We start from the raw sequence: 27,208 nt of genomic DNA, 5'->3' as shown, positions 1-27,208 counted from the left end.
GTATATAATATCTATCAAATAATTTCCTCTATGTCACTTTGCATATCATAGCAATGACTGGGTTCAATGGGTAGATGTGCAATATCTTCAAATATGGGAGCATAGCTGCTAAAAGTTAAGTGTATATTTAAACATTTTTCCCATTGTGCAGGCATGCTCAAGGAAGTACTCTTAGCCTCAGGGTGACCTGCAGCAGAGCCGCAGTTGTGTCTGAATAATGTGTTTACGGGTATATTGTCTTGTTGCCTCAAGTTACATACTGGCAGCGATGACTGGTCAAGTGAATATTTTCTGGAGTTGGACAAAGAAATCTGTCTATACTCGGGCTCCAAGCAGGTGCATGTGCTGTCTGTTTCACTGTCAGATGAGACATGGTTCATCATCATCCCCAGGGACGTTCTATGCGACATTGTTTCCTCCAGGGCAGTGTTTAGTTTACTAATTTCTTCAAAAGTGAGGCACTGTACAGATTCCAGGAGTTCTGGACGGAGGAACCTCTTCATGTAACAAGGTGATGTATGCTGAGACTTCTCTGCATCAGTCTTAGCCAACAAATGCTTGTTTATCAAAGCCTCATTTTTAGGCTTCAAAGAACCTTTTGCCTTCTCTTCACTGAAGCATTCCTTCTGAAATCCTGTTATTAGCATCTTCAAATCTCCCTTCCATTTAGAATCAGCTTTCACACACTTTGTGCTGTACAACTGCGTGTGCCAGCTAAGCTTGAGTGATTCAGTGTCTGAATTAAATGCACTAGAGATGCTGCTGATTTCACAATATTCCAGCTCACTGTTTGACGCCAGCTGAACACTTGAAAGATTCAGATCACAATAAAACTCTGCATTTGACCTCTGCTGATCAGCAGTCACTGGGTCATGTTTATCTTTTTCCTCAAATGCAGCATCTATGAATGATCTGTTGTCATCAAAACAAAAAGCTACATTGTCTGTACCTTGCTCTGCTGGCAAACTATCACTCTGACACTTTGCATTCTGTTGCCTAACTTTGTAAAGAGACACAAACATTACTGTAATCACCAGGATTGAGATCAGAGGAAGAATCACAGCTATGAGCCACAGAGGCACGCTGCCCTGCGCCTCATAGCAATGATCACGGCTCTCTGTTGTAGAGATGCAGATGCCACAGATGTGGTAAGAGACATTATGTAAACAAATGCAGGACTGGTTCTGCATAGAAGGTCCACACCTCCGCTGGTTTTGACAGTGTGCAGAGAGACAACCTCTCTTGGCAGTGACGTCCTCAGTGCAAGGCGAGGGGAGGCAGACACCTGGAGAGCTGCAGGTGGACTGGACAAGCGTTGAGCTTGGCCTGATGTCCACCATAACACTGTGTCCACTGACAGGAAGAGTGTAACCAGTCACATTGAAATACTGCACACATCCAGTGAACCCTGTCATAAAAAGAGTAAAGTTTTAGTGTACAGATTTCTGAAAGGAGTTTGCCAGCTAACCACTTCATGTCACTTTGCAATGGTTGTATTTGGGGTGATCTATTTACACAGAAGGGAAAACTGGGTGTTTGCTTCACTTCTCACTAATTATTCTACAAGTTTAATATGAATGTAAGAGAGAAAGAACTGAATATAGTACGAACGCAGTTCTCTATTTCCATACGAAACAACCTGCCCTAACCTGACACAACACCTAACCTGATGAAACCTCACATATGAGGTGGAATAAAGCAATAAGTCATTATTACCCTCACCAGATGAAGAGCACGCAATTGAGAGATTACAGCACTGGGCAAGACACAACAAGAAACACTGAAGAATAAGGAAATTCATATAGGACAGTTACAGTTAGCTTACATGCTACAAAGATGCACCTTTCTTTTAGATTTACATACTATATTTTGACACATATTGTTAGATGATAATAAGTAACTGCAAATCTCACCTAACTCTTGGAGCTTTGAGTCACCAGTGAGAATTGCACCAAGAATAATCCTTTCCACAATAACAGGAGTGAGATCCATACTTTGGTTAGTGATGTTCAGGACTGGTTTACCATCCAGAAGGAGAAAAATGCTTTGTCCACCATTCAGCAGGGAGAGGACATGCCAGACCCCGTCAGTCACTGGAGAGTCCACGGTGAACTCTGACACATGTCCTGTCAGAGTATCTTTGGAGGTATACACAAGCTTTTTGTCTTTTGCCTGAATTAGAGAAAATCCGCTTTACACTCCAAACATAAATATAAAATGAGCAAATATCTCTATAAAAGTGCTTCATAACTACCTTGAGCATGAAATATCCTGTCTGTTGGAGGACAGACATTAACACTCCATTGTCTTTAGCTGTGAACTTCATGTTAATCACTGTTTGGCCTCTGGTGTTTATCTCTTTTTTATTATCCAGCAAGTTTTTTAGCAGGTAGTCCCTCCTGATCCTTTCCTTGATGACATACTCAATGTATTGGCTCCCATTAAATTGCAGTACAAACTCCTCTGAGATTTCTGTTCAAAAAAGAAAAAATATATCTTTGATTCATAATATGTGGCTTTATATATGCCTTACAGCCAACCTACCAAATACCAGTTTACTGCACTTTGTAGGATAAGTACAAATTATTTATGGCCTACAATTTTAGCACAGTACTGTATATAACGTATATATGTATATATTACTTATTTACCTTTGGCACAGTTGCTTCCAGTAAAGGGGATTTTGCACTCACAAAGATAGTCAGACCAAAGATCATGACACACGCCACCATTCTTACAAGGGCTGCTGCGACATGGTGGCATTGGTGCTCGAGGACACCTTTATAATACAAATATAAAATAAAAGACATGTTGCTGAAATGTATTTACAGACAAAAATGACAGTGATACATTTTCTGGATTAAATACAAAAATACTTTAATAATGAGTAAGCTGTTTGTTTACCTAAAACATTTACATGCTTTAAACTTAGTAAGCTCACCTAGCAAGTATGTTATATGTCGCAAGAGCCATTGAAGGTTTCAGCATGATGCCGTTGACATGAATATTTTTAATACATCCAACAAAGTCATGGGTTTTTATCTGAGCGGGATGCAGTAGAATAAAGTCAACAGTCCTCAGTCCTCCAAATGTCATATTACTGTTGCCAACATCTAGTGTCCTGATTGGAGATAAAGACAGAAAGCTGCTGACATACAATGAGAAATTATAAATAATGAATAGTAGGAATTATTGTTTCACTGCTACCTCTCTGAGCTACTACGATCACTCTGTGAAAAACAGAATCCATTGTTCTCAACATCTGTGCAGTTGTCCACATGTAAAGACCCCGTCTGTTAAATGGCAATAGCACTGCATTAGTAATTTAAAATTCAGTTGTCGGACTAATTGCTGTCTGATTAATTGTATGTGCTGACATTTAAAACTCACATTACCAATCCTTCTGGCAGTGACGCTGTGAAAATACCCATCTGACACTTGTTTGTTTGTCTGCAGCCTCACAGGTCCTGAGCCTAGGTCATAAGAGAGTTGTATGGCTCCATCCAGCAGCTCCAGTGCAAAGAACTCCCTACTGGTGGATTCTCCAGGGTTGTACAGGAGGAGAGAGTTCCTCTGCACTGTCGCAAACTCTAAAGAGATTAAATTAATCCTGCGATCTAATGGGGGAAACTCCATGAAGGACAGCTCCTCAAACCCATAACTGTGCTCTTCACAGTGCATTCCACTGACTCCTGAAACAGAGGTTAAACATAAATAAGCTGTTCAGTTGTAGTTTGGGCACAAATATGCATGTAATTGCAATTGTAATTGAACAGATCAACCTTTTGAAAAGAACACTTAATTACTTCAGAGAGATAATGTGGTAGAGATAGTGAGAGATAGGGTGGTAGGCAGATTAAGGCTGACTGTTTACCCCTGTTTCAAATATTTATGCTAAGCTAAGCTAAATGGCTCTTAACTGTAGTCTTAGATTTAATTGACAGCTAGAAGAATAGTATAGCTCTTCTCCTCTATCTTTCTGCAAGAACACATATAAACAAATTTCTCTGAATTTACTGGGAATATGCATTATTCTTACCAAAAGGACAATGACAAGAGAATCCTGTTTGTGAATTAATGCAACTGCCCTGACCACAGGGGGTTGATCTACAGTGGTCTATGAACTTCTCACACATTTTTCCTGGAAAAAGAAAAGAGACTGTTTCCTGTATTCATGCCGAATAATGTATTTTTAATATATCAAAGTCTACCTTCTATTCCAGGCACACACCCTGTATTGGAATACAAGTTTCTCCATTTTGGCACTTCACCTTCAGGCATTCATCTAGATCAATAGAGCAGACAGAGCCAGAGAACCCACTCTGACAATGACAGTAGAAACTTCCTGCTGTATTAACACATGTGCCTTTATTTTCACAAGGATCCACCTCGCATTCATCAGTGTCACCTTCGCAGAGCGTCCCGGTGAAGCCAATTGGACAGGTACAGTTAAAAACCTCTTTCTGTGGTGACACAAAGATGACCGCCAAGCTTTCCAGGACAGCCACATCCTGACTGATGTAGATATTTTTGTGGCACATAGCCCCATTCTGACAAGGGCTGGTGTGACATGGATCACTGTTGATGTGGGAAATCGTCACATTGCTCTGAGCCTCCAGTAATTTCTTATGTCCGGCAGAGATCTCACTGGCTACCTCTCTACTAAGATACTGACCGTTGTAACTTTTGACTGCAGCAAAGAGAAGAATTTCACTTCCAATGTGTTTGATTCCAAATACATGAGTCTTAGAGGCCTGTAGGTTAAACAGACTGTCCAGAGCTTTCACGAACTTCAGATACTTATGAGACAAAAACTCTTCCATTGAGGACGATGCCACATAGAATAATATGCAGTTGTCTATAGAAGCATTTGTGAAACCTTTGTAGTTTACATAGATGCTGTTGTTGACTGGGATGTGAAGCTGGTCTGTAGCTTCGATAGTAAGGTTAAATGTGGCCTCGCCTTGAAAAGAAGAAGACAACAACTCACATGTCCCATTCGGTATCGTAAACATGTTTTGCGGCCCACTTTTGATGCTGCAGCTGAATGTGTCGGACTCATCCTGATCCTCGGGATGGACGTTACCGATCATGCCTCCTTGGAAAGAGCTGCCAAAGTATTTCACCTCAATGAAGATGTTTCTAGGCAGAGAAGGGTTATCGTTTTCGTCAACAATACTGATGTGGAACATTGTTGTAGATGACAGTGGAGGAATCCCTGTATCCCTAACAGCCACCAGAATTTGATACGTAGAGATTTGTTCCCGATCAGTGGGCCTTGTGGTCAATAAAACTCCATCAGGAGTCAAGGAGAAGGCACTCCCCTCTGAAGGACTTACCAACCAGAATGTAAAAGGTCCCTGGTTTTTTGGCAAATCCAAATCAAATGCATCTAATCTGGCTACTACAGTGCCTTCAGGTTGATTTTCCTTCAGCTGAGCCTCAGTTAATGTGAGTTTAGGAGCATTGTCATTAACATCACCAATAGTCACAATGACATTAGTAGTCCCAGTGGCTGGTGGAGATCCATTATCAGTGGCTGTAACAGTTAGATTATAAACTGGCCAGAGCTCTCTATCGAGCAGAGAGTTTACTGAAATCACACCGGTGGATGGATCAACAGCAAAAGATGAATTTGTATTTCCACTTTCAATACTGAAGAAGAAACTATTCCAGTCTAAGACAGAGTTCTGGTCCAGGGCACTCACAGTTGCCAGTGAAGTCCCAACAGGGCTGTCTTCTGCCACACTCACCAAATAAAGTGCAGAGGTGAACATGGGTGCGTCATTTGTGTGGATCACACTGATGTGAGCCAAAGCCTCATCTACATCCATGCCAGTAATAACACCAGAGTTCTTTGCTAGGACTTTGATAACTACATCACTGTTGCTTTGCTTCCTTAAACTGCTTGTTGTATATATTTCTCCAGAAAGTGTCTCAATTTCAAACCCCATGTTTTTGTTTTGGCCAAACATCAGGTAAAACACCAGACCTTGAGAGCCTTGGTCATCATCTGTAGCTGTTACTTGTCCTATTCTAGTTCCTACAGGCACATTATTAAATACTGAAAAGTTGAATTGTTTCTTCTTAAATGTAGGGGTAAACTCATTGACATCTGAGATTTCTATGACTACATGTACCAAACTAAATAAAGCATGACTGCCAGTGTTTGAAGCTTTGATTGTTATATCAAAGATCTGCTCCTCCTCAAAATCAAAGATGTCCAAAGTGATGATTGTGCCATTTCTTGAGTCAACTGCAAATTTATCTACATGGCCAGCAATAAGCGAATAGTATATATGTGCATTTGCACCTGAATCAGCATCAGTAGCTTTTACATCTAGAACATTTGTACCAATTTCTGAGTTTTCAGGCACTGAAGTGAGATACTCTGCAGATGGAAAGACTGGAGGGTTGTCATTCACATCCATAACTACCACGGTAACATTTAACATGCCATTTTTAAAAACCCAGCCACTATCCATGGCTTTGATTTGAAAATGATAAATACCTTGTTTTTCAAAGTCAAGTTCTGTGATCAGTTTTAGCAGCCCAGAGGCTTCACCCACAGAGAATTGTAAATAATGATTTTCTGGAGCAATGCAGTATCTAATGGCACCATTGGGACCATCATCCTCATCTTCTGCTTGAATTTTACCAATTACTGATCCTACCAGCAAGTCTTCAGGGACCGAGAAGATGATACCTGGCTCACTGAAGCTTGGAGAAAATTGATTCTCCCCAGTAATTTCAAAAGTGATTTTAGTCTGTGATGATAAAGAGGGAAAGCCCTGATCTTTTGCCACAACTATTAAAGTGAGAAACAAATTTATGCTTTCCAATAAAGTTTGATTTAATGTTACTTTTCCACTGTCAGCATGGATTCTGAAGAAATCAGATGCATTACCTCCATTCAAAACATACTCAATATTAGCACTGCTATTACTGACATCCATATCTATTGCTGTGAGTTGGACCACCTCAGTTCCCACAGCCATGTGACATGGTATTGCAATCAGCGGCTGTACAGGCAAAAACATTGGTGGGTGGTGGTTATAAGGTTCCAGTCTTACTGCAACAGAGGTGTTACTGTACAGGGGAGCATTGCCACAATCAAAAGCAAAGACTGTAAATTCAAAGATTTCAAAAGAATGATTATGTAATGTCAATAGCTGCTTTGTATAGATTTCACCAGAGGAAGAGTTCACCCAAAACTTTTCATTCGGAGGTTGAATTACATAAAAAATCTCACTGTCTTGCCCAGTATCTGCATCTGTTGCATGAACCTGCAGGACAAAAACTTCTTTATCTTTTGTTTCGGGGATAACAGTGGTGTAAAAATGATCCGAAAATACAGGCCTATTATCATTGATGTCTGTAACGATTATAGTGACATCTGTGCTTATGCTCCATGCTGAATCATTTGCATTTACATTCAAGATATAATGATCCTGCATCTCCCTGTCCAGTAGTCTTTGAACAGTGACATAACCAGAAGTGAAGTCAATAGTAAATGGCATATCATCACTTTGGTCAGTTATGTAGTAATTAATAAGGGCATTGACACCAGCATCATCATCAGTTGAGGTGACTTGTATAATTGTGTGTCCAACTGGGGCATCCTCTGGTACCTGTGTGCTGAAAATCTGTGAGAAACGAGGTGCGTGGTCATTTCTGTCCAAAACAACAATGATAACAGTTGCACAATCTTTATGAGAAGAGTTGTCTAGCTCTGAAGCTGCAACTGTTAAATTGAATTCAGGAATATATTCTCTATCTAAATTTGCAGTGGTGCTCAATAAACCGCTTTCAGGGTCAATTGTGAAAAAATTATCAGTGTTTCCTTCTGTTATATAATAGTGCAGTGTGCTGTAACTGCCAGAATCCGCATCTATAGCTAGAACATCACAAACCCAGGATGGTGGGGAATTTTCAAAAACCTCACACCTGTACTCAACTTGAGTGAACTGGGGGAAGTTATCATTCACATCATTAATGGTGAAATGAATTTCTGCAAACGATGAGAAAGGAGGTGAGCCAGAGTCTCTGGCTTCTATCAACAAAGTAAACTCCTTTTTGTTCTCATAATCCAGAGGGTTCTCCACTGTCAGCGCGCCACTGAGTTGTTCCATATGAAACACATCTTCAAAGTTTCCAGACGCTAGATAAAAAGAAACATCAGCTCTGACACTCACTGCAGAGACCACGGCCACTAATGTTCCCACTGGCGTGTCCTCAGAAAGGGAATGACTCAGAACATCCACATTCATCTCAGGAAACTCAGAGATGTTCTGAAACCTGACACTGATGGTAGTGATGTCAAATTTAGGATTTTCTCCAGCATCTTCCACATGTATGTTGACAATAATATCTTCCAATCTCCCAAGAGTACTTAAGGCAAATACAGTGCCACTATATGGATTGATGGAAAACAGATCGGAACTTTGTCCATATAATGAATAATATAGTTCGGCATTCATCTCAGTATCTCCATCGGTTGCTCTTACTGCACAAACAACTGCACCTATATGGAAAGAAAACACACAAAACAAAAATAAACTAAAACTACTCTGACTTCTGTTGAGAAAATCCTTCCCAGGTTGAAATATATAACTGCCAAGTGTAGGTAAAATTTCTCACCTGGACCAATTTCTGTGGGGACATAGGCGACATAGGGGCTGTTCAAAAACTGGGGCCAGTGGTCATTGATATCTCCAATAAGTACCGTGACAAGCACTGAGCTTGACAGTGGCTGAGTAGGATGCTTATCACTGCCAATCACTGTCAACCTGTAAATAGCTACTGTCTCCCTGTCCAGGACACTGGTTGTAAACAGCTCTCCAGATGTTTCCTCAATGCCAAAAGGAGCACTGGCATTCTCCAAGAAATACCTAAAGGAAAAAAATACCATACTTTTTCAGTGGAATCAAAGAAGGCCACAAAAATGTGCAAATTGAATGGCAATTTCTCAAGTATAAATTATAAACAAATTTCTACTTCCTAAAACAGCTGTTAAATATTGCTTTCCAATTTTAAGTGACTTTACCTTATTTCCCCACTGACACCCTCATCAATGTCAGATGCAGTCACCATGGCAAACACAGTGTGTGTAGGACTGTCCTCAGACACTATGGTGTTGTAAAGTTTCTCAGTAAACTCTGGATGATTATCATTGATATCTTCCACTGCAATATATATGGTAAGAGTACCTGTCAAAGGTGGCAGTCCTTCAAATGACAAAGTCACATTTGTTAACAAACTGTTTGAAGAGACTGTTGGAGGTAATAATTTGTACAAAAAATAAACTTATATAAATATTTAATACAATACCTTGCTGTTTAACTTAAACATAAATTACCTGAATCAACTGCAATGATGGTGATGATATAGAGTGATTCCTTCTCCCTGTCAAGGCTGTGCAAAATTTGGAAAGTGCCATTGGGAGTGATGGAAAACAACCCATTGCTAGCTCCTTTCTGTATGAAATATGTTAGCTGACTGTTGGCTCCTAAATCTTCATCTAAAGCTGAGACCTAGTTTAAAAAAAATCAAGCAATTAACATAAAAATTTCTGTTAGCAACAATCAGTGAACTCTTAGGGTATGTGAGACCCAGTAGCACCTGATGTGTAAGCTGAGATGGGTCGTCCGCATTCTCTGTGACATTTATTACCAGTGTTTCTGGAGAAAACAGGGGTAAAAAATCATTGATATCCAACACTGTGACAATGATAGTAGCAGTAGCCGATCTGGGTATGTTGCCTTGATCTACAGCTATTATGATTAATGTGTAGTTTGAGTCCTTCTCTCTGTCCAGTCGCTCCATTATAGTGACAACACCCCGAACATCATCCACTACAAACGGACCCGTGTGTGTCAACATGTACCGCAGTTGGCCATTTTTCCCAATGTCCTGATCATGAGCCTGAACCTGAAACACGCTCTTTCCTCTGGGGAGATCCTCTCCAACTGTCAAGCTGTAAATACTTTGTGAGAACTCTGGGTCATGGTCATTTGCATCCTCAACATGCACTGTGAGATTCATAGTGGTTGCCAGCTGGGGTGAGCCTCTGTCAGTGGCTGTCACTGTCACAGTCAGGCTATCTAATTGTTCTCTGTCTAATGGCTCCTCCAGGTACATTTTTCCACTTCTACTTTCAATGATGAACATGCCATCAGAAGTGCTGTTTAAATAATATAAAACATCCCCGTTTGATCCAGTGTCTTCATCCTTGGCATGTACAGTCATTACAACAGAATGAAGTGCAGTGTCCTCTGGTATACAGGCACTTTTGGCTGACACAAACAATGGAGCATTGTCATTGACATCATTCACCACCACAATAACATGTGCTGTGCTGGTGAGTTGTAAAAACACAGGCTGGGCACAGTCATTGGCAGTCATAGTCAGATTGTAAGAGGATTTTCTCTCTCTGTCTAACTCTGCAATCAGGCATAAACTACCCATTGGGTTTATAAAGAAAACACTCTCTTCATTCCCACCAACTATTCTCAGTTTCAAGTCTCCATTGTCACCTAGCAGAGAGGAAAAGACAATATGATGTTATCACAACTGATGCAACGCCATTCTGTCAGAGGTTTGGTGTTCTGCCTAAATCAAGGAACAAAGAGTTGCACTTTGCACATGATGCACTATTGGCTGTTAAATGCATAGGATAATAATATACTTTAATCAAGCATTCATTAACAAAAGAGGCCAAATGTAGGATCTCACTGATAGTCAAAGTAAAAAAATATACACTTGATGAAACATGACATTATCAGGCAGCAGACATAATCAAATAAATAAATACAGAAATAAACAAGATTCATGTATGGATTCTACTTGCTAGTGTTGCCTGTATAGCCAAGAAATGTGTGAATATTGAATATAGCTTTTCACACTTAACAATGGCAGGTTTCATTTTTTCACATTGGACATATAGACTGAGCTTGGCACAAACTGTTGAATCCAATTAAAAAAGAAGCACTTATATTGCTATGATAGCCTGAAAGATGAGGCTGATGATAAGTATGATATAACTTTTGCGAAAAAATCTTATCATGCATGCCTGTAGCACCTTACTACCTTTGGCTGATGCAGGCATAGTTCTATATTTTACCCCCGTTAATCACACAGACCCATAAATTTCTCGCTGGAGGAGTAGATCCAATATGATAAAGAGGCTGAACAGTGAAAATGCATCCTGTGTTTGCAGTACATGAGCAGTAAAGTATGATTAGACAGAAATTTGTATAGAGACAATAGGTTGTCTTTACAAATATGCATAAAACTAGAATTTCTATTGTATATTTTATATTTGTGCTTAATTTTTTTCTGAAAATCTAACCAACTCTGTGTAAGAGCAATTAAACATTGAATAGATTTTTAGCTGTTAATTTATGCACATCTCTACATCCTTTATATGGTGAACTCACTGTACATTGTGACAGTGCTGCTCGTCCATGCACATGTTGTTTCAGGTGAAGCAATGGACAGCATTTCATTCTCACCAGCCTAATGCAAATTGTTTCTTGGTCATGGCCACTGGAGGGGGTAGTTCCCTAACATGTGTGTTTTTAGTTTGGAAGAAAAATCAATTAAATATCCAAAAACCTGCAAACTGAACGGCCTCATGACCCACAACCTTTCCCAGCTAATTAAAAAAAAAGTTTTAAAATCCTCTAATCAAGGATTGAAATGCCACAGAAGCTATAAAATGTGGCATCTAATGAATGTTGAATGTTGTATTTCAGATGTACTTTGTCCACTTACCATCATCTTTGTCTGACACATTCAAGGACAAGAAGCAAGTGCCAACCTGTATGTCTTCCAGTAGTGATGCATAAAAGGTATCCTGACTGAAAACAGGGGGGTTGTCATTCACATCCAACACATTAAAGTACACTCTGACACTCGACACTTGCAAATCCCCCTCCTGCACTGCCACAGTGAGAATGTAGAATCTTTGTGCTTCAAAATCCAGGCTGCGGGATAATAGGAACTCCCCTGAGAGGGGGCTGAGGAGGAACAAGTTCTCTCCATCATCCTCCTGCACTGAATATGTGATATGCGTGAGACTCTCAAACACTGTTTCCACCTTTCCCACAACTGTTCCTGTCAACACATTAGATTATGCATAATTACTGGGTGACAGTGGAGGCGAAAGAAAACGTGTGGCAACATTATCAAACATGACAGGACCTTAACTATGGTAAATATTAGAAATGAGGATAGTAAAAATGTTTTCAAAAAAATATCATAATACTCAAATTAACTACTGTCAGCAAATATTATTGACTGCCTAATTTACACAAGGAAGGCCTTGCTGCAGTTGACAAACCTGGCACTGTGTCTTCTTTCACTTTAAATGAGTAAACAGTTCTGGAGGAAGCCATCTGTGTTCGCCATCTGTTATGAGACTGTAATCCGACTCTGCCACGCTTGGGGACAGCATCAACAGATGTATGATACCAGAAGGGAGCTGTATGCTGCCCTAACGTGATATCTGCAAACTGCCTCTCACTGCTCACATTCACTGTATTTCCAGATGACAGTTCATGAGAGAATGCAGTATTAAAGACCTGAGGAACCACAAGGAAAAAAGAAAGATATGACCCTCAGTTTCTTCTTAAACGTGCCTAAAGAGGCAACATTTGATTAATTTAAATGCACAAAGATTAAAATATTTGACATATCGATATAGCTAAACATAGGTTGCAATCAGGTATCTTAAATCTCTACTTTCAGTGCTGTAACATATGAGCCAATAGATCAACTTACCAAAACATGAAACATAAAAATGGTATATTTTCTCCATTGTCCAGTAGAGTCCATCATAAACTACTTTCTAAGTGCCTTGATCAAAATCGCACAATCATGTAAAAGAATAAGATCCTAAGCAAAGCAAAACAGACAAGGGATTAAAGAGTGAAGTCCTGAAAACTGCACAGTTTCACCTTCACACAAGACCAACAAACAGAAAAGTATAAAAACTGTGTCCATAGTGATTACTCAATCTCCTCAGTTTGTAAACCTGACTGACACGCCTCTTTGACATCAATCTATGCAAGTCTGCAGCAGAACAAGTTCTTTTTGGACTCCAAAATGCAGATTGTTTGTTGCTGCCTGTATTTCAAAAACAACAACAAAAAACACACCTCATAATGCTGTGGACTCTGGATAGCTGCCTGTAGTGAGGTACTGTAGAGAGAGCTTTTCTTGCTGCATGTCAGATGGGGAGTCAATCAGAGACTGCAAGCTACTCATTCAGTAGGTGAAAGGAAAAAAACTTCTGCTTTGAATCACAGGTTTCAAAGGCTCATTGACGTGACACTTCAGTAACCTACAGAATGTTAGTTGAACTCTTTCTTAGAGCAGTTGTATACAGTTAGTTTATTACTAGCATTGCATAAATAATGCTAAAAGCTTGTTTGCTATTCAGAAATAAATTTCTTCCTCTGTGATTACATGCATCGTTTACCGAGTTACTTATCATAATATATATTGTAACTGGTACACTTCTGAGGATAAAAGCCAGTTTCTGTTTGAGACTCACTGCAAGGATCCCACCGTGACTTCACCCACATTTTTTTCACTTCTGAGATGAGGACAGTTCTTTGTACAGCAAAGGGCAACGCTGCTGAGAACAGTCTGATAAATGGACATGTGAAACCCCTTTAAGTGACTGTGAGGCCACCGTTACTGTGAGATGGTCTCCAATTACAGGCAGAGGGAAATCCATCTCAGTACAGGATCACAAAAGGTCCCTGCCCAGACTCGCTGGGCTAATGCACTCACAAAACACAAAAACCACTTTTTAAAATAGGCACACAGCACTGAATTTTTGTTTTAGATATGTTCCACATGTCGACGATTCTAATTCATCTTTGTCATTCCTAATTGTTATATGATTGTGTTGTTGGTAAAGTGCATCTGTGATGACATTTAGAGACAAACAATAAATGCACTGCATAACAGCCAAAAGTCAACATTCTCTGTGTGTGTGGTTACATTCAAGTAAAATACAATTAGCTGTCGAAACAAGCAGGTTTACTGTTCTCCCACTAGAGGTGAGACTGAATATGAAGCTCATTTCATGGCTTAATGCTCATTGATAATTCAAGGACTATTTCTTTTAGTATGATGTCCTTAATTTCTAATGAAAGCTTCTGGATGAATTATTCTAAATTTTGACTATCAGGCTGATTTTGTTCAGTATTACATAGAAGATAAATTTGGTAGCTTTCAATGAGATGTATTGTTTATGTCTGACTAATGTCACCCCACTGCAACAGTTTTTGGTATCCATTTTGGTTTTTAACCACATTAACTGTACAATTTGTGTCATCATGGCGCCACCTTCTGGATTTAGGATTCCAATATGAACAGAGATGGGGGAGGGGGGGACACAAACCTGGCAGTTAATTTACATTACACACACTAATTACCAAGGTGGACAAAATAAGTCAGCATCACAAATACTGGGCTGCATTTTTTTCATTTCATTCTGTTGCCGATTCTTGTTTTACTGACTTAACATTTCCTCAATAAAGCACATAATATTTATTGACAGGCAGTACCACTCCCTTTACAAAGCATCAGAAAACTGTAGGCAAAAGACAAGTTAACATAGTCCTCATTTCAAGAGTTTAAAATACATTTAACTATTCCAGATAAATGTGAACAAAAAACTGTCAGGTCATCTTGTACTTATTCACCTGCGCAGGCATCACCTTTTAAATAAACAGCCTCAAACCCCAGTGTCTGAATTATTCATGTGTAGTTAATTAGCTACATCTTCTCCATGTTGGCTGGCTGGCAGCCATAGCTACTGATACACCAAAAATTAGAAGAAAAAAAAAAAAAACAAAACAAAACAAAAAAACCCTTTATTGAAGACATTTTTGAATGTCGACAGCTGCATTTGATATTAGGGTGGTATTCAAAGAACAATAAAAAGACATTGGGACAGCACATAAAAAAATATTTTTCAAAATGAAGAAACACTAGCAACTCAGAAATCTCATTTTTGAGTTTTAACACCTAAACACTAGTTACTTTCATACTGATTTGTAGTTCTTCTACACTGTTACATCATATGGCAGGGATAAAGAACTACCACTAGAAAATCCCAAACTTAAGATATGTAGTGTTAACTTTACAAAAAAGGAAAATAACACTGTACATCTTAAAAACATTAAATATACACATGTTCTTGTTCCGACTTGTTTCAAGATGGTGAATTTTGTATATTAGGGCTATATGGCATAAACAAAACTTAAGGTCCCATCCCTATGCAATCTACTCATCATCCTCATCCTCATCTTCATCTTCCTCTTCCTCCTCGCCCTCCTCTTCTTCATCATCCTCATCATCATCCGCTGCAGCTGCTGATCCTGAATCCACTTTGCCCTTTGTGCGGTAAGCAACAATATCCTGAGGAAAGCAGGGGGGAAAAAAAAAAAAAAGTCATTTTTGCTCTACAGGAGGAAAAAACAAAACAAATTTACACCTTTAACAGTAAAACCCGATTCAGTAAACAGTCATGTTTATGAAATTGACCAAAAGAACTAGGTTCAATTACATAATGGCTAGTCACCTTGTCATATTTCTCCTTCAACTTGGCAGCCTTCTTCTCATATGGCTGCTTGTCTTCTGCAGATGAGCTATTCCACATCTCTCCCAACTTCTTTGCAGTGTCCCCAATGGTAAGGCCAGGATTCTCACCTTTTACCTTAGGGCGAAAATCTGCACAGAACAGGAAGAATGCAGACCTGTGGGGAATAAAAAAAAATGACAGTGCATAAGATATAATCCACCTGGCACCTAACGGGAAAAAAAAAAAAGCTTATTAGTGTGGAGCAAGTTCATTATGATACATACGGTGGTCTTTTGGGGGCATTGGGGTCCTTAAATCGCTTCTTCTTCTGGCCCTTGGGGGGAATGTAATTCTTCATTTCCCTCTCATAACGCACCTTGTCTTGTTTAGCCATATCTTCAAACTTGCCTTTCTCTTTTGGTGACATTGTCTATGGGATAACACAAGCTGTTTAAAAAGATTTAAAGTGCTTAAAAGAAAATACTTAATTCAGACAATTTTAAAAAATTATATTGAAAGTAACTTCACCTTCCACCTCTCAGAACATTTCTTGGAAAACTCTGCAAAGTTGACGCTGGCATCAGGATGTTTCTTCTTGTGCTCCTCTCGGCATGTTTGCACAAAGTAGGCATATGAGGACATTTTTCCTCTCGGCTTCTTTGGATCTTTCCCCATCTTGGCTCACTAAACAGAAGGGAAAATGTTTTGAGAAAAATGCATCCAAAGATCACTTACTGACGCAGTAGGAGAAGCTTAATACCCACAGTCAATTGTCTGCCTGCTGCTTTGTCAGTTCCATCTTTTGTTTAAATCGGCTGGTGGGAGGAGGGTGTCTTGGGTGACTGATGATCAATTGTATGTAGAGGCCAACATGATGCTCCTCCTCTTAATATTACACATTACTTTACTAGTGCTATAATTCCAGCACACATTTATAGTGATACAGTACAAAACTAGTGAAAAACGGCTCAGTATATGATTATCATTATTATCCAGTATGGTCCAGTTGATATAAAGTGCAGCCGGCTTATAATGGTGTGAATACATTAGCATAAGCCTCCACCGCCTTTGATTGTTCTCTAGCTGTTAGCCATCATGGCTCCATTCTTGCTTTGTGTCCTCTTAGCTAGGCTAGCTACTTCAGGGAGCTGGCATGCCACAAAGCTCATTTCAGGAGACGACTATTAAAATGGCTGATTACACTGCTAACAATGCCTAGCGCGCTGTCTCAACACACCCCCGGTTTTTGTAGCCATCTGACCTAACTCTTAGCCTCAAAGGCCTGTCTGGATAACGCCAACTACTGGATTTAAAGTTTCAGTGAAAGTGACGGGGAAAGATGCTCCGTCTGCATCAACGCATCCGTGCTGCCTCAGCACCTGTCATCGGTGTTAACCTACGTTCACCTTCTAGCTAGCGTTAGCTCTTATGATAGCACCACGGCTAACCTAGAGCTAACATGGCAGGCTCGGCGCTGTTAGATGGTAACGCATTAGCTGACGTTACGTTAACCCAGTCGTGGTAAGTTAACTTGGCCATTCAGAGAGTTATCCTTTGACGTGCAACGCACTTTGTCCTGGTTATTATGTATGACCGCAGCTAATAATGGTGTTTGGTAGCTAAGTTAGCAAGACTGTGAAACATCAGCGGGCGCTTTATTCCGTTAGCATCCTATCCAGCTCAGTCATGCAACTTAACATGTACAGCGCCAGTGTATACAGTGCAAATCATTTCGCAGCCCACTGTTTCATTCATAACAGGTAGTCACTGTGATAATAACTTAACATTTATAATGCTTACCCCTACGACGCTATATAAGGCCAGCTGTACGTCGGTACGTCTCAAACAATGGGACGACTAGCACCGTCACTCCGCGGTCTTTTGGGTGTGAGGATCCCTCTGTGTTTATCCTGTGTGTTGGGCTCCGGCTGTCGGACATTGGCTACTGCCAACTCCTTGAAGTGTCTTATTGGATGCTCGCTGTCTCAGTCCTGCTTGTTGTACTCCTGGTTGTCCAAACCGGAATGATGGCGCTAAACGTGAATGGCAAACAGGCACTGCCTTTATTTCAGTGAAGGAATAAAGACATGCAAGAGTGAAGATGGGATGAGAAGCAAGTGCAGAATTGTGTGGTGGAATAAGTAAAAGTACTGACAATGTGGTAGCCCATTACTCCATTAAGTAGGCTACACGAGTAAAAGTAGATACTTATGTTCAACAAAATGCCCTGCAAATATCAAATGCATAACATTTATTTATAGTCTTATTGTAATGTGCAACATGGTAATTTTGGATTATTGTTATTTGTGCATTAACATGGGAGCATCATATAATGCTACAGCCGGTCAAACCAATGACACTTAGGCTACAATGGAAACTGGAATAGACAAAGAGAGTAACAAAGCCCCAAAGAGCTTATTAATTATGATATGGCATTCCAAAAATATAAAGCAGAGATTGTCTTTTTAAAAGTATATTCTACTTTAAGAAGATGTAATTTAACTAAATTAGAAGCACACCTTGTATCTTATAGAAAACATACTGTACTTGCCTCTGTAAAACATTAGGAACTATTAAGAATATTAGATAAGTTGGGGTGATTTTGTGAATGAATTTGAAAATAAGACATTTCATTTGAAGGATTTCATTTTTATTTTTTATAAAACCTGTTTTTCTGCAAAGTAACCAATAACTAGTTGTTGTATAGAGTAAATGCAGTTTAATTAAAAGAGCAACATTTCTCCCTGAAATGTTGTGGAGTTGAAGGTTAATTAACATAGAGTGAAATTATAAAGTTAATCAAAATTAGACTTAAGGATAGCATTGCTACTATACTTAATTACTTTCCACCACTGACAACAACAAACTCTGGCAATGTTAAATTTTTAATGCATTTCCCCTGCTGAGCAGCTCAGTGTGGCCCTGCAATTGTTGTAGGGCTCCATAACCACAGCACCTAGAAACATGACATTAGTTCTGCTTCTGTACAGATAAAGCCAGTACCTGAAAGCAAAACTTTCTAATTGTTATACACCTAGGCTTTTGGACCAACTATGCTTTTCAGCAAGTAATTCATGAAGGAAACGCTCATCTGACAGTGGAAATGGAAAGGTTTTCATTACACCCAAAACAGCTGTAACTGCAAACATTGGTCAACAATGGAAACCAAAGGTAAAGTCAAACCATGGGTACATGCATGTAAACATAGAAAAAAAAACTTGTTAATCAACTTGAAAGTAACTTATGCTACATTTGATTTAGCAAACATCCAGTTATTTTCCAAAATGTGCTGTTTTTGTTTTATAGCAATACACTATAGTTTATCTTATTATGTTGCATTATTTTAGTTTGAATAATGTTGCAGTATTATTTTGGAATGCTTGCAGAGTCCTCCTGTGGTTGTACTAAAAGTTTACTTAGAGCACTGTGAATATTATTGTACACAACCCTAACCCTAACCCTTCTCCCTAACCTACCCTAACCCTAACCCACATGTAATTGTCACATGTAATTTCCCTTTTATATCCCCTTGCATCTGTGTTGCTTTGGCTCCTATATGCTGTTGGATATAAAGAATTGAGTGTTATGATCTAATAGCAGATTTTTTTTATAGAGGGTAAACAGTGGTGGGATCCATATGAAACATCACATAGAAGACACTTTGTCTACTGGCCAAACTCATCTGCAGAGATTCTGCTGTAAGTTGTATTTATGGGCTTCACGCCATATTATGGTGAAGTTTTGAATGGCATACAACATTTGTGTGTTTGTTTGTGGGCATGTGTGTAATTGTATGTCTGTGTTATTGCATATGGAAGGCGTCCATTGTCAACATCGTTTGTAGACTCGTGTTCACTGTCTGGACCTTTTGGTTCAACTGTGTACAAAAAGGACTTTTGCTGGAAGCCAGCCTGTAAAGCTGAATGTGTTCGCACAGGAACAGCCTCAGGACAGAGGAAAAACAACCCACATCCCAGCCAGGTTAGTACTTAGATTGTGTTAGCCTCAATTTTGCATTTTAAGTTGAATGCCATGGTTGACTTCTCACAGTGTATCATGACCTTTAAATCAAGCTATTTTTCCTAAGTCTTTTATGATATGGAGAATGCCTAGGGATGCTACACAAAGCCCTGAGTATGTTAAGTCTACATGGAAAGGCAGCCCATCTGAAGGGGCGCTCCATAAGGCCTTGACAGGACAGTACTGCTCCACCTACAGATGTGACTTCATGGGCATGCCTCAAGGTAGGACAGGGTCAGTCAGGGTTATATGTCAGCATGCTAGAACTGCTGAAATAAAGACACCCAAGCGCTCAGGCACATCCAGATAAAACCATCATAATATTTTTTCTCAGTGATTTTTTCTTTGTTGTGGAACTTTTTTGACAGGATACAATCACATTAATAATTCAGAAGGAAGACTTGCACCTCTGCACGGTGGCCATCATGCGCCGCTCTCTACTGATACAGAGATGAGGGACAGTTGCCGCCAGCCAAAGCAAAAGCCTGGACTGCTAGGCAGTCACTCTCACTACAGCACCAGTGCAGATCCTAGTGTGGCCTTCTGTGGTATAGGTAAGTTAAAAACACTGATAAGGCATACAAACATATCAGTGGTTGTTGCAGTAATGATGTCTGTAGACTGACCATCTTCTTTGTGTTGCAGTTCCAACTGTCGTAAGAAGGCACGTCAATACTCGGCAGAAAAGATCAGATTTGACAACCTACGAAAGGTTTTTCGGTAAGGTTTCTGTGATAAAGTCTTCGCTGCCCCAGGAGCTGCAGCAGTTACCCAGGATTTTACCTGAAGGTTAGCATCAACTTACATTTTTGAATGTTTAAGCATTATAACAGGTTGTGTACTGATCTGACCGATAAATCATGTTCAGTGCCTGTTTGTGTCTTTTGACTTTGCAGACAAAGAGGCTGTAAAAAGTGTTCTGAGTTAAGTTACTTAACTAACCAACAGGGAGAAGCTAAATAAACTTCCAGCTGTTGTGTTTGACTCCTGCTCACCAGAGTGGATATCAAGCTGGCCGTGACCCCCTCCGATTGCTCACGCTAGGAGTGTGTTCATTTGTGTTTGTATTTTGTCATGTTATGTAATTTATTTTCATGTAAAAATATGTACTTAATAAACGAACATTGTCTTATATAATTAATTTGCTGTGTGTGTTGTGATAATTAATCAACTCCCCTGATGAAAGGATATTTATCTGTGTTCACGCCTCTTCACCCCTGTTCTGTTATCTGATGTGCTGCAGTCTGGGTGCAGATTGATAAACATGTCAGAATAAAACCTGTTGCATTAATTTAATGGGTTCTATCTGTACAGAATACCAACAGCAGTAGCACTATTTGACTCCGTTTTACACTGTGAAATACTGTTTTCCAAGGCTTTTCAAAGGGAATATGTATATAACATAGTGTAGTAGCTATAATGAAAATGTAAAAATGCATCAACATTAATGACATGAATTTAACTATAATTACCTGAAAATTGCTACAACAGTTAACTGATTAAAGCACAATGTAAACACAGCAATATGTTCTTAGCTTTAAAGAAGATTTAACATGGTGACAAAGTGGTGTGTGTCTGTCAGTTGTTTTTAGTTTTGCAGTCTCAGTTGTCACTTGTGGTTTCTTAGTTACCGTGGGGCCATGTGCTGTGCTCAGGTGTAACATTAGAGTGAGTGTCAGGTGGACTAATGACAGATCTGTCCGGTCGAGTTTACTGAGGAAAAGTGCTGTACTAAAGTGTGTGTTTTTTTGTTTGTTTTCATCGCATCATCTAAAAGGGATGCCACTGGGGAAAAGGTTTCGCTCTTCCTCGACTCCAGGAAGACTGGAAACTCAACATGTGACCAGGTAATTTGTTATTTTGTTGTTCTCCTTACCACAGTATCATGTTGTTTTTTGCCTTTCCAACTTAATACCAAATTTGCTTTTATCTTGTTTTACACTGTTCACCTCTAGACAAATGATAATGAAACTATAGGCTGAGACCTTGTTCTGTCATGTATTCGTGTCTGTCTTGCTTAGAAAATGTTTACAGTTGTCATGGGACTTGAGTTGCCATCTGTGGCAACACTGAGTAGTTACAGTGTAATACAGGAAGTCTAATCACCTGGGACTCTTAATCACATTCTTAATGGCTAAATAGATTTGACTGTAGTTTTCACTGGCTCTACTTTTAGAGAGTTTATAACCTTGACAATTAAGGATACAAACATTCCTGCAACATTTACCAATAATAACAACATATTGTAACACTGCAAGCATTTAATCCAAATGACATCTCTTATCTTCCTCCAGCATCCTCTCTGAACTGGGGGTCACAGGGGACAGGATGAGATACACTTCAGGGCCAGGATGTCGGGGTGAGAAAGTCGCAGTTGACTTCTCAGCACTAAGACAAGAGAATACCAGTGAGGCCAGAGAGGAGCAGCCAGACTGGCTGGTGCGAGAGCTACTAAAACAGAACAAGCGAAGACACAGTGTCACACTTGGAGATAAGGCTCACATCATGAGCCGACAGCACCGCAGTACTGATTTGACTCACATACTCTACAGCCTCAAGGTGCAGTTTTCAAAATATTTATCTTGAAAGTGAAAACTGATGAGTAAATATGACCTGTGAAGCTATCTCTGAAAAGTTGTCCAAAATCTAGATGATTTTAGTGCTTTGACTTTCATAAAGTTGCTGCTTTTAGCCTCTAGGTGTCACTAGAGTACTGCATTGCTACACTTGCCAGTTGACAGGCTATTTCCAAAGTGCTTAAGCTCAACTTCAGCTCATATCTCAGCAGCTGCAAAATGAATGTGAGGTAATGCCAAAAGTGCCATTTTAAATCAATTTGACGATCAATTTACTCACAGTATGATAGCACACTGGGCAGGACAATCTATCCCAGAGCCCGGGGATGGCCATGTTTCAGGCCAATGGAAAACAAACAGATGCTGAGCCAAGTATTTTAAAGGGCTCCAGTGGATTCAAATTTAAGCTTTCAAGCTGACAAGAATGATAGAATGATGTAGGATGCTGGTGCACATGGACTGACTGAAGGTTGTAGGTTTCAACTGCAGATGTCAGTCACACTCTCCTGCTTAATGTAATGAGTAATGTACCATAACAGATTAGAGGGAGCAGGCTCAGTCAAGTTATGCAGCTCTAATAAAGGGATTTGGAAAGCAGTCGAGCTTAGGTGAACACTTTCAGGACTTTCATCACTCTGACTGATTAAACAATTATCTCGAAATTTCAGGAGAAACCGCGGAGAAACCTTGACTCTAGTTACATCCTTGAGGGATTATGCAGTTTACCCCTGGTATTTATTAATTACAGATCAAAGAGTGTCATGGATCAAGAACCCATTGCTTGGAAACCACAGCATAAAGAGAGGCCATGAACATAGAGATTAGAGCCTTGTGCATCTCAGAGACATGTCATAGTCAGTGGCAGGTGGTGGCCATAACAGACAGTCATTAATATTCAGAGGTGGAGCCCTAATCATGTGCTGATAATTATACAGTGTTCAGTGTAAAATGCACTATTAATATCTCCTTTCTAAACTTAATTATTGTGCTCTTTTCTTATAATATTCATAATCAACCTGCATGGTGGGTAATGTCCTTATGTCATAATCACTGTTTTGCTTCTCTCTCATAAGCCTAATGAGATGATGTCACTCGACAGCCTCCAGAAACTGAAAGTAGCATTTGAGGTACTGTATGAAACACATCACACACTGATAGTGGGGTTTTTATTTCTGGAAGATTTGACTGTATTTTTCTTTACAAAGGACTTTGAAAGGGGTGGCCTGAGGTGCATTGATGTGAAGAATTTTGGACATATAGTGAAGAAGTGCTTGGGTTTGCCCAATACAGTAAGACAGCGTGACATTTCTCTGTACACTATATCTTTCTCTGTCTCAGATTCTCTCATCTGTGTGCTCTTAGTATCTCACTTCTTTGAAATTTAAGACTAACCTTTTCCTTTTGCATAGCTGTACTACCTCACTCTTTGTTCTTTGAATTTCACAGAGCAATGCACAGATTCAAGGGTTATTTAAGAAGATTGATTATTCAGGCCAAGGAAGGATTTCATGGGTGAGATGAAATTCACATTTGTTTCTTATGGAGCATTCACTTTTATTCAGTGTAGTGGAAACTGCATGAATTGCATGCTAATACCAGGAATCTACAATAATAAAAATTAGCCTACTGTGCAATGTCACTGGATTATTTGGCTACTGTAATTAAGTTAGGATTTATTACCAAGTATAACTGGACCTCACCTCAATGCAGTTTTTCTACTGCCAAATTGACTGTACAATAACTCAAAGGCAATGGTTTCCCAAGTAATAGCCTACACTGATATTAACAAGTAATAGTCTTTTTCCTCAATGCTGAATACTGTTTAGAAAAATGTTTAGAAAATATTTCTACTGTAGGCATCTGTTGTAACATTGGAGTATGATTTGTTTTTTAATTGCAAGAGTCAAAGAATAAGTCTGCAACTGTACACATATAACCATGATAACAGTTCTATGAACATGCAGGATGGACAACTTTACCATTAACGGTTCTGCTGACACACAGTGATGTGTTGCAGGGTCAGTTCTGTACCCACATGCTGCAGGAGTACAAAGAGTTGGAGGAAGCTGCAAGACGCAGTAAGCGAGTGGCTTTAACTCTGCCAGCCTCCATGAGGGCTTTGGGTCATGGCATTCCCATCATCAACATCCACTCCACCCATGATGACACCATCGTAACAGTGCGAGAGGATGGATCTGTTTGCTTTTGGGGCCCTGAACCTAAACCCCAGAAAACCAAATGCATGTTTGTATGTAAATTTACCTGAATACCTAAAGGATAAATCTGCTGGCATTCAGTATGTTTTTACTGTCAATACATCCCATGAAAAGGCCAAAACCAGCAATATGGTAGTCCACGTCTCAATGCTTTGTGTGTGGCCATCAATAGCTGGGAGCTGCAGCATTCGTCGAGGACTATTTTTAGTGACTGGCCAAGACACATTTGTTGCCTTAGTGAGTTTTTGCTGTGGCAGGACAGTGTATGCCAGATTCACTCAAAATAACTTACAGTGTGTTCATCATAATGAAAGAACATGTCACCCAGTGTGACCGTGTGACACTTGAAGCTATTTTCAGTGTAGCTGTTCTTTGACACAACACCTCAAATTGACACAGTTTAAGATTTACAGGCCTTTATTGCAGGTCTGTTCCACTGGATAGCCGTTTTCATGCAGGTGCACCTCCTGTAGGTTAAAGAAATTATTTTTAACACATGGCTTTGTTATTTACCACAGACTGAAGGACCTGTAAACAGGAATTCAAAGTGGGCAAGTGATTTCGCTCTGATGACAGAGTACAATAAGCTGATGATTGGAACAGGGTAACAAAGTGACATAAACACTGGATTATTTATTGAATACATTGATTACTCTTGTAATCTGCCAGTCCCTGACTATGCTGCGTGGGTCTTGCAGGGACAGAGAGATCCAACTTTATGACCTTTCCACGCTGGAGCCTTATTGCCAGATCAGTTCACTAGACACAGTGCCTTTGACATTAGACTACAGGTAAGTAACAAACATGATTATGTTAAAATCATCTAGTAAATGTTCCAAAAAGCCCCAATTTCATTATAAATTTGTGTTTTTCCTTAAAGCTACACTGGTCCTGATAAATGTTGTATTGTTTATGGAGACACAGAGGTAAGTTGTTTGTTTATCATTCATTAAATGTCACTTGACTATTAATGGAAGAGGTTTTCACTTTTGTGCTTGTGTTCAGGGATGTGTGACTATCATTTTAATATCCTTTGTTGGAGATACCCTCAGGTAACTAAAGACAGCTACATGTATTCACTCTTGATAACAATAATACACACTGTTACTCAGTAATATTTGAAGAGGAACATGGGGACACCAGCATGATATTATAAACACATTATTAAGGTATTATTTGCATACACAGTACACACTGTTTTTACAATATTAAGGTATAATAGAGTTCTGAGTATCTTTTCCAGTGATATTTCCAGCTCAAAGCCAGTGGTTGGACTCAGATTTTCCAAACATCAAGGTGACCAAAAACAACAAAAATAAGACAAAACAAAGCAAAACAAAATCTCAGCTGAGCCTGAGGGAGAAAACAATTATTAACAGCCAGTCAGGTTTGTGTTTTGTTTCCTTCCCAGATCATGGTGTTGGTTGATCACAAGGAATTCATTAGTGAAAAAAGAAACAAAAAGCTTTCCCATGAGTTTTTGATAAACAAAACAACACTTGCACTAATGAGTAAAACCTTTGGGACTCTGCTGAGTAACATAACTACAGTAGTCACTGCACGATTTTACACTAAAAGCCACATCAGAGACAAAATCAGACTGGCTCAGTTAGATGCATAAATTACATCATTTTATTCAATGCAGATTATGATTTCCTTTTTACATTTTTGTCAACAAGCACACAACTTATTTTTAAGTTTATACACATTAGCAATGACTCAAACTTTCTCCTCCTATTAAGCTTTTTTTTGTTTACAGTACAGAGCAACAGTCTCTTTATTATGTCACAAAAATAAGAAATATTGAGCTTTGTAGACAGATAGATACTCCACTTAGAGCAGCATAATGAATTATGTTTTATTTTCAGTTACATTTAGGATTAAAAGGACTGGAATGGAGTTCATTCATTTGTAGATATTTTTCATTTTTAATTAGCCTTCACTGAGAAAAGGTAATAATTTTTAGTTATTCTGAAGTTTTAAAAACAATTTAATTTGATCATTTTCCCAGGGTAGAAAAACATCTGGGAGTCTGATTGTGTCATATTTTCATACTTTTCATTTAGTGTATTCAACATGGGAACACATGAGTTTGATTCATGGCACATATTTCACGATGATAATCGTGCAGCTATTTTGTTCTGGTTACACAGGAACAGACTGTATGTATCAGTCATATTAACACACACACTTCATAGATGTGGTGGAATTATACTGCTTCCTATATGTTCCTTACCAATCAAAGGAATTATTATAGTGTACTGACAGCTTTTTTCAGACCTGATTGCCCATTTAAACTTCTATTTTTATAGATTGTGGAATAAATTACCAAGGATGAGAAACATGCCCAACATAGCGATTGAAAATGCAGTGCTCTCTCCAAATGTGACATTTGTCAGATGGAAGGTTCATCATGACTGGGTGACACAGGTGATATTTTACTTTTCTATGTGTATGTACACTTCCCTTACAAAGAAATATATTTGACTTCAGCCAGCTGACAGTCTATAATATCTACAGAAGCTGTGTAACAATCAATATTGTTCGATTGTGTGGCATTTTACTTGTGTTATGAGCTGATAATTGGGAAATAGACCAAACAACTAACTCTTCTCTCTGGATTTAGGCAAAATATTTTCAGAGTTTCCAAGTTGTTGTGTCCTCATCTAACGAAGAATCGTCTGCTCTCGTTGTGGGTAATTTCTTTTTGTAATTTCATCCTGTTTATTTGGCTTTTATTTAGGCATTGTACTGTAAACTACTCCCCCATAAAAAATGTTCAGCACCTGTAGGGA

General features: G+C 39.2%; 4 protein-coding genes across 6 annotated transcripts in view; 2 read left to right on the top strand and 2 right to left on the bottom strand.

Annotated features, from left to right (window-relative positions):
* Positions 1–13,242, bottom strand: LOC109967494 (protocadherin Fat 4). The gene is made up of 16 exons (XM_020613102.1): positions 13,161–13,242; positions 12,344–12,584; positions 11,776–12,117; positions 9,622–10,535; positions 9,359–9,533; positions 9,047–9,227; positions 8,641–8,891; positions 4,232–8,524; positions 4,040–4,141; positions 3,391–3,692; positions 3,208–3,293; positions 2,942–3,121; positions 2,652–2,779; positions 2,255–2,472; positions 1,914–2,172; positions 1–1,408 (listed from the first exon to the last, which is right to left on the bottom strand). The coding sequence occupies exons 2-16, from the start codon at positions 12,396–12,398 to the stop codon at positions 15–17; spliced, it is 8,880 nt and encodes a 2,959-aa protein (XP_020468758.1). The 5' UTR covers positions 12,399–12,584; positions 13,161–13,242; the 3' UTR covers positions 1–14.
* A 1,308-nt stretch (positions 13,243–14,550) lies between these two features.
* On the bottom strand, positions 14,551–17,678 carry hmgb1b (high mobility group box 1b). Of its 2 annotated transcripts, none has more exons than XM_020613137.1 (5): positions 17,402–17,678; positions 16,130–16,285; positions 15,886–16,031; positions 15,602–15,776; positions 14,551–15,438 (listed from the first exon to the last, which is right to left on the bottom strand). In XM_020613137.1, exons 2-5 carry the CDS (start codon positions 16,274–16,276, stop codon positions 15,304–15,306), a joined length of 603 nt encoding a protein of 200 aa, XP_020468793.1. In that variant the 5' UTR covers positions 16,277–16,285; positions 17,402–17,678; the 3' UTR covers positions 14,551–15,303. The 2 variants fall into 2 exon arrangements, with proteins under 2 accessions (XP_020468793.1, XP_020468794.1); XM_020613138.1 differs by lacking the exon at positions 17,402–17,678 and adding an exon at positions 16,366–16,456.
* wdr95 (WD40 repeat domain 95) overlaps positions 16,559–27,208 on the top strand; it is a 20,050-nt gene continuing 9,400 nt past the window's right edge. The window contains exons 1-13 of one of the 2 annotated variants that reach the window (XM_020613108.1): positions 16,559–17,122; positions 21,399–21,468; positions 21,916–22,180; positions 23,271–23,324; positions 23,403–23,486; positions 23,644–23,709; positions 24,215–24,445; positions 24,932–25,017; positions 25,112–25,204; positions 25,294–25,339; positions 25,419–25,465; positions 26,726–26,843; positions 27,040–27,109. In XM_020613108.1, coding sequence (XP_020468764.1) covers positions 21,401–21,468; positions 21,916–22,180; positions 23,271–23,324; positions 23,403–23,486; positions 23,644–23,709; positions 24,215–24,445; positions 24,932–25,017; positions 25,112–25,204; positions 25,294–25,339; positions 25,419–25,465; positions 26,726–26,843; positions 27,040–27,109 — 1,228 coding nt within the window. In that variant the 5' untranslated portion in view covers positions 16,559–17,122; positions 21,399–21,400. Of the gene's footprint in view, positions 17,123–20,582; positions 20,668–21,398; positions 21,469–21,915; positions 22,181–23,270; positions 23,325–23,402; positions 23,487–23,643; positions 23,710–24,214; positions 24,446–24,931; positions 25,018–25,111; positions 25,205–25,293; positions 25,340–25,418; positions 25,466–26,725; positions 26,844–27,039; positions 27,110–27,208 lie in introns of those variants that run through there. The other variant, XM_020613109.1, reaches the window with a different exon arrangement.
* tex26 (testis expressed 26) lies at positions 18,300–20,830 on the top strand. The gene is made up of 7 exons (XM_020613136.1): positions 18,300–18,772; positions 19,215–19,299; positions 19,420–19,582; positions 19,689–19,845; positions 19,990–20,175; positions 20,267–20,410; positions 20,518–20,830. Exons 1-7 carry the CDS (start codon positions 18,760–18,762, stop codon positions 20,547–20,549), a joined length of 780 nt encoding a protein of 259 aa, XP_020468792.1. The 5' UTR covers positions 18,300–18,759; the 3' UTR covers positions 20,550–20,830.

Source organism: Monopterus albus, unplaced genomic scaffold, assembly GCF_001952655.1.
Source record: "Monopterus albus unplaced genomic scaffold, M_albus_1.0 scaffold130.1, whole genome shotgun sequence".
Lineage (NCBI taxonomy): Eukaryota > Metazoa > Chordata > Actinopteri > Synbranchiformes > Synbranchidae > Monopterus > Monopterus albus.
This window is presented reverse-complemented; position numbering and strand designations above follow the sequence as displayed.

Bases quoted from the DNA above. Each gene is read 5' to 3' on its own strand.
- LOC109967494 (XM_020613102.1), bottom strand. From the start codon at position 12,398: ATGGCTTCCTCCAGAACTGTTTACTCATTTAAAGTGAAAGAAGACACA. The intron at 8,892-9,046 runs GTAAAGTCACTT...TTTTTCCTTTAG, and splicing joins GGTGTCAGTGGGGAAATAAG to GTATTTCTTGGAGAATGCCA. The intron at 8,525-8,640 runs GTGAGAAATTTT...CTTTCCATATAG, and splicing joins CCCCACAGAAATTGGTCCAG to GTGCAGTTGTTTGTGCAGTA.
- hmgb1b (XM_020613137.1), bottom strand. From the start codon at position 16,276: ATGGGGAAAGATCCAAAGAAGCCGAGAGGAAAAATGTCCTCATATGCC. The intron at 15,777-15,885 runs GTATGTATCATA...TATTCCCCACAG, and splicing joins AATGCCCCCAAAAGACCACC to GTCTGCATTCTTCCTGTTCT. The intron at 15,439-15,601 runs GTGACTAGCCAT...TGCTTTCCTCAG, and splicing joins TGAAGGAGAAATATGACAAG to GATATTGTTGCTTACCGCAC.
- tex26 (XM_020613136.1), top strand. The intron at 19,300-19,419 runs GTAAGTTGTATT...TGCATATGGAAG, and splicing joins TCATCTGCAGAGATTCTGCT to GCGTCCATTGTCAACATCGT. The intron at 19,583-19,688 runs GTTAGTACTTAG...ATTTTTCCTAAG, and splicing joins ACAACCCACATCCCAGCCAG to TCTTTTATGATATGGAGAAT.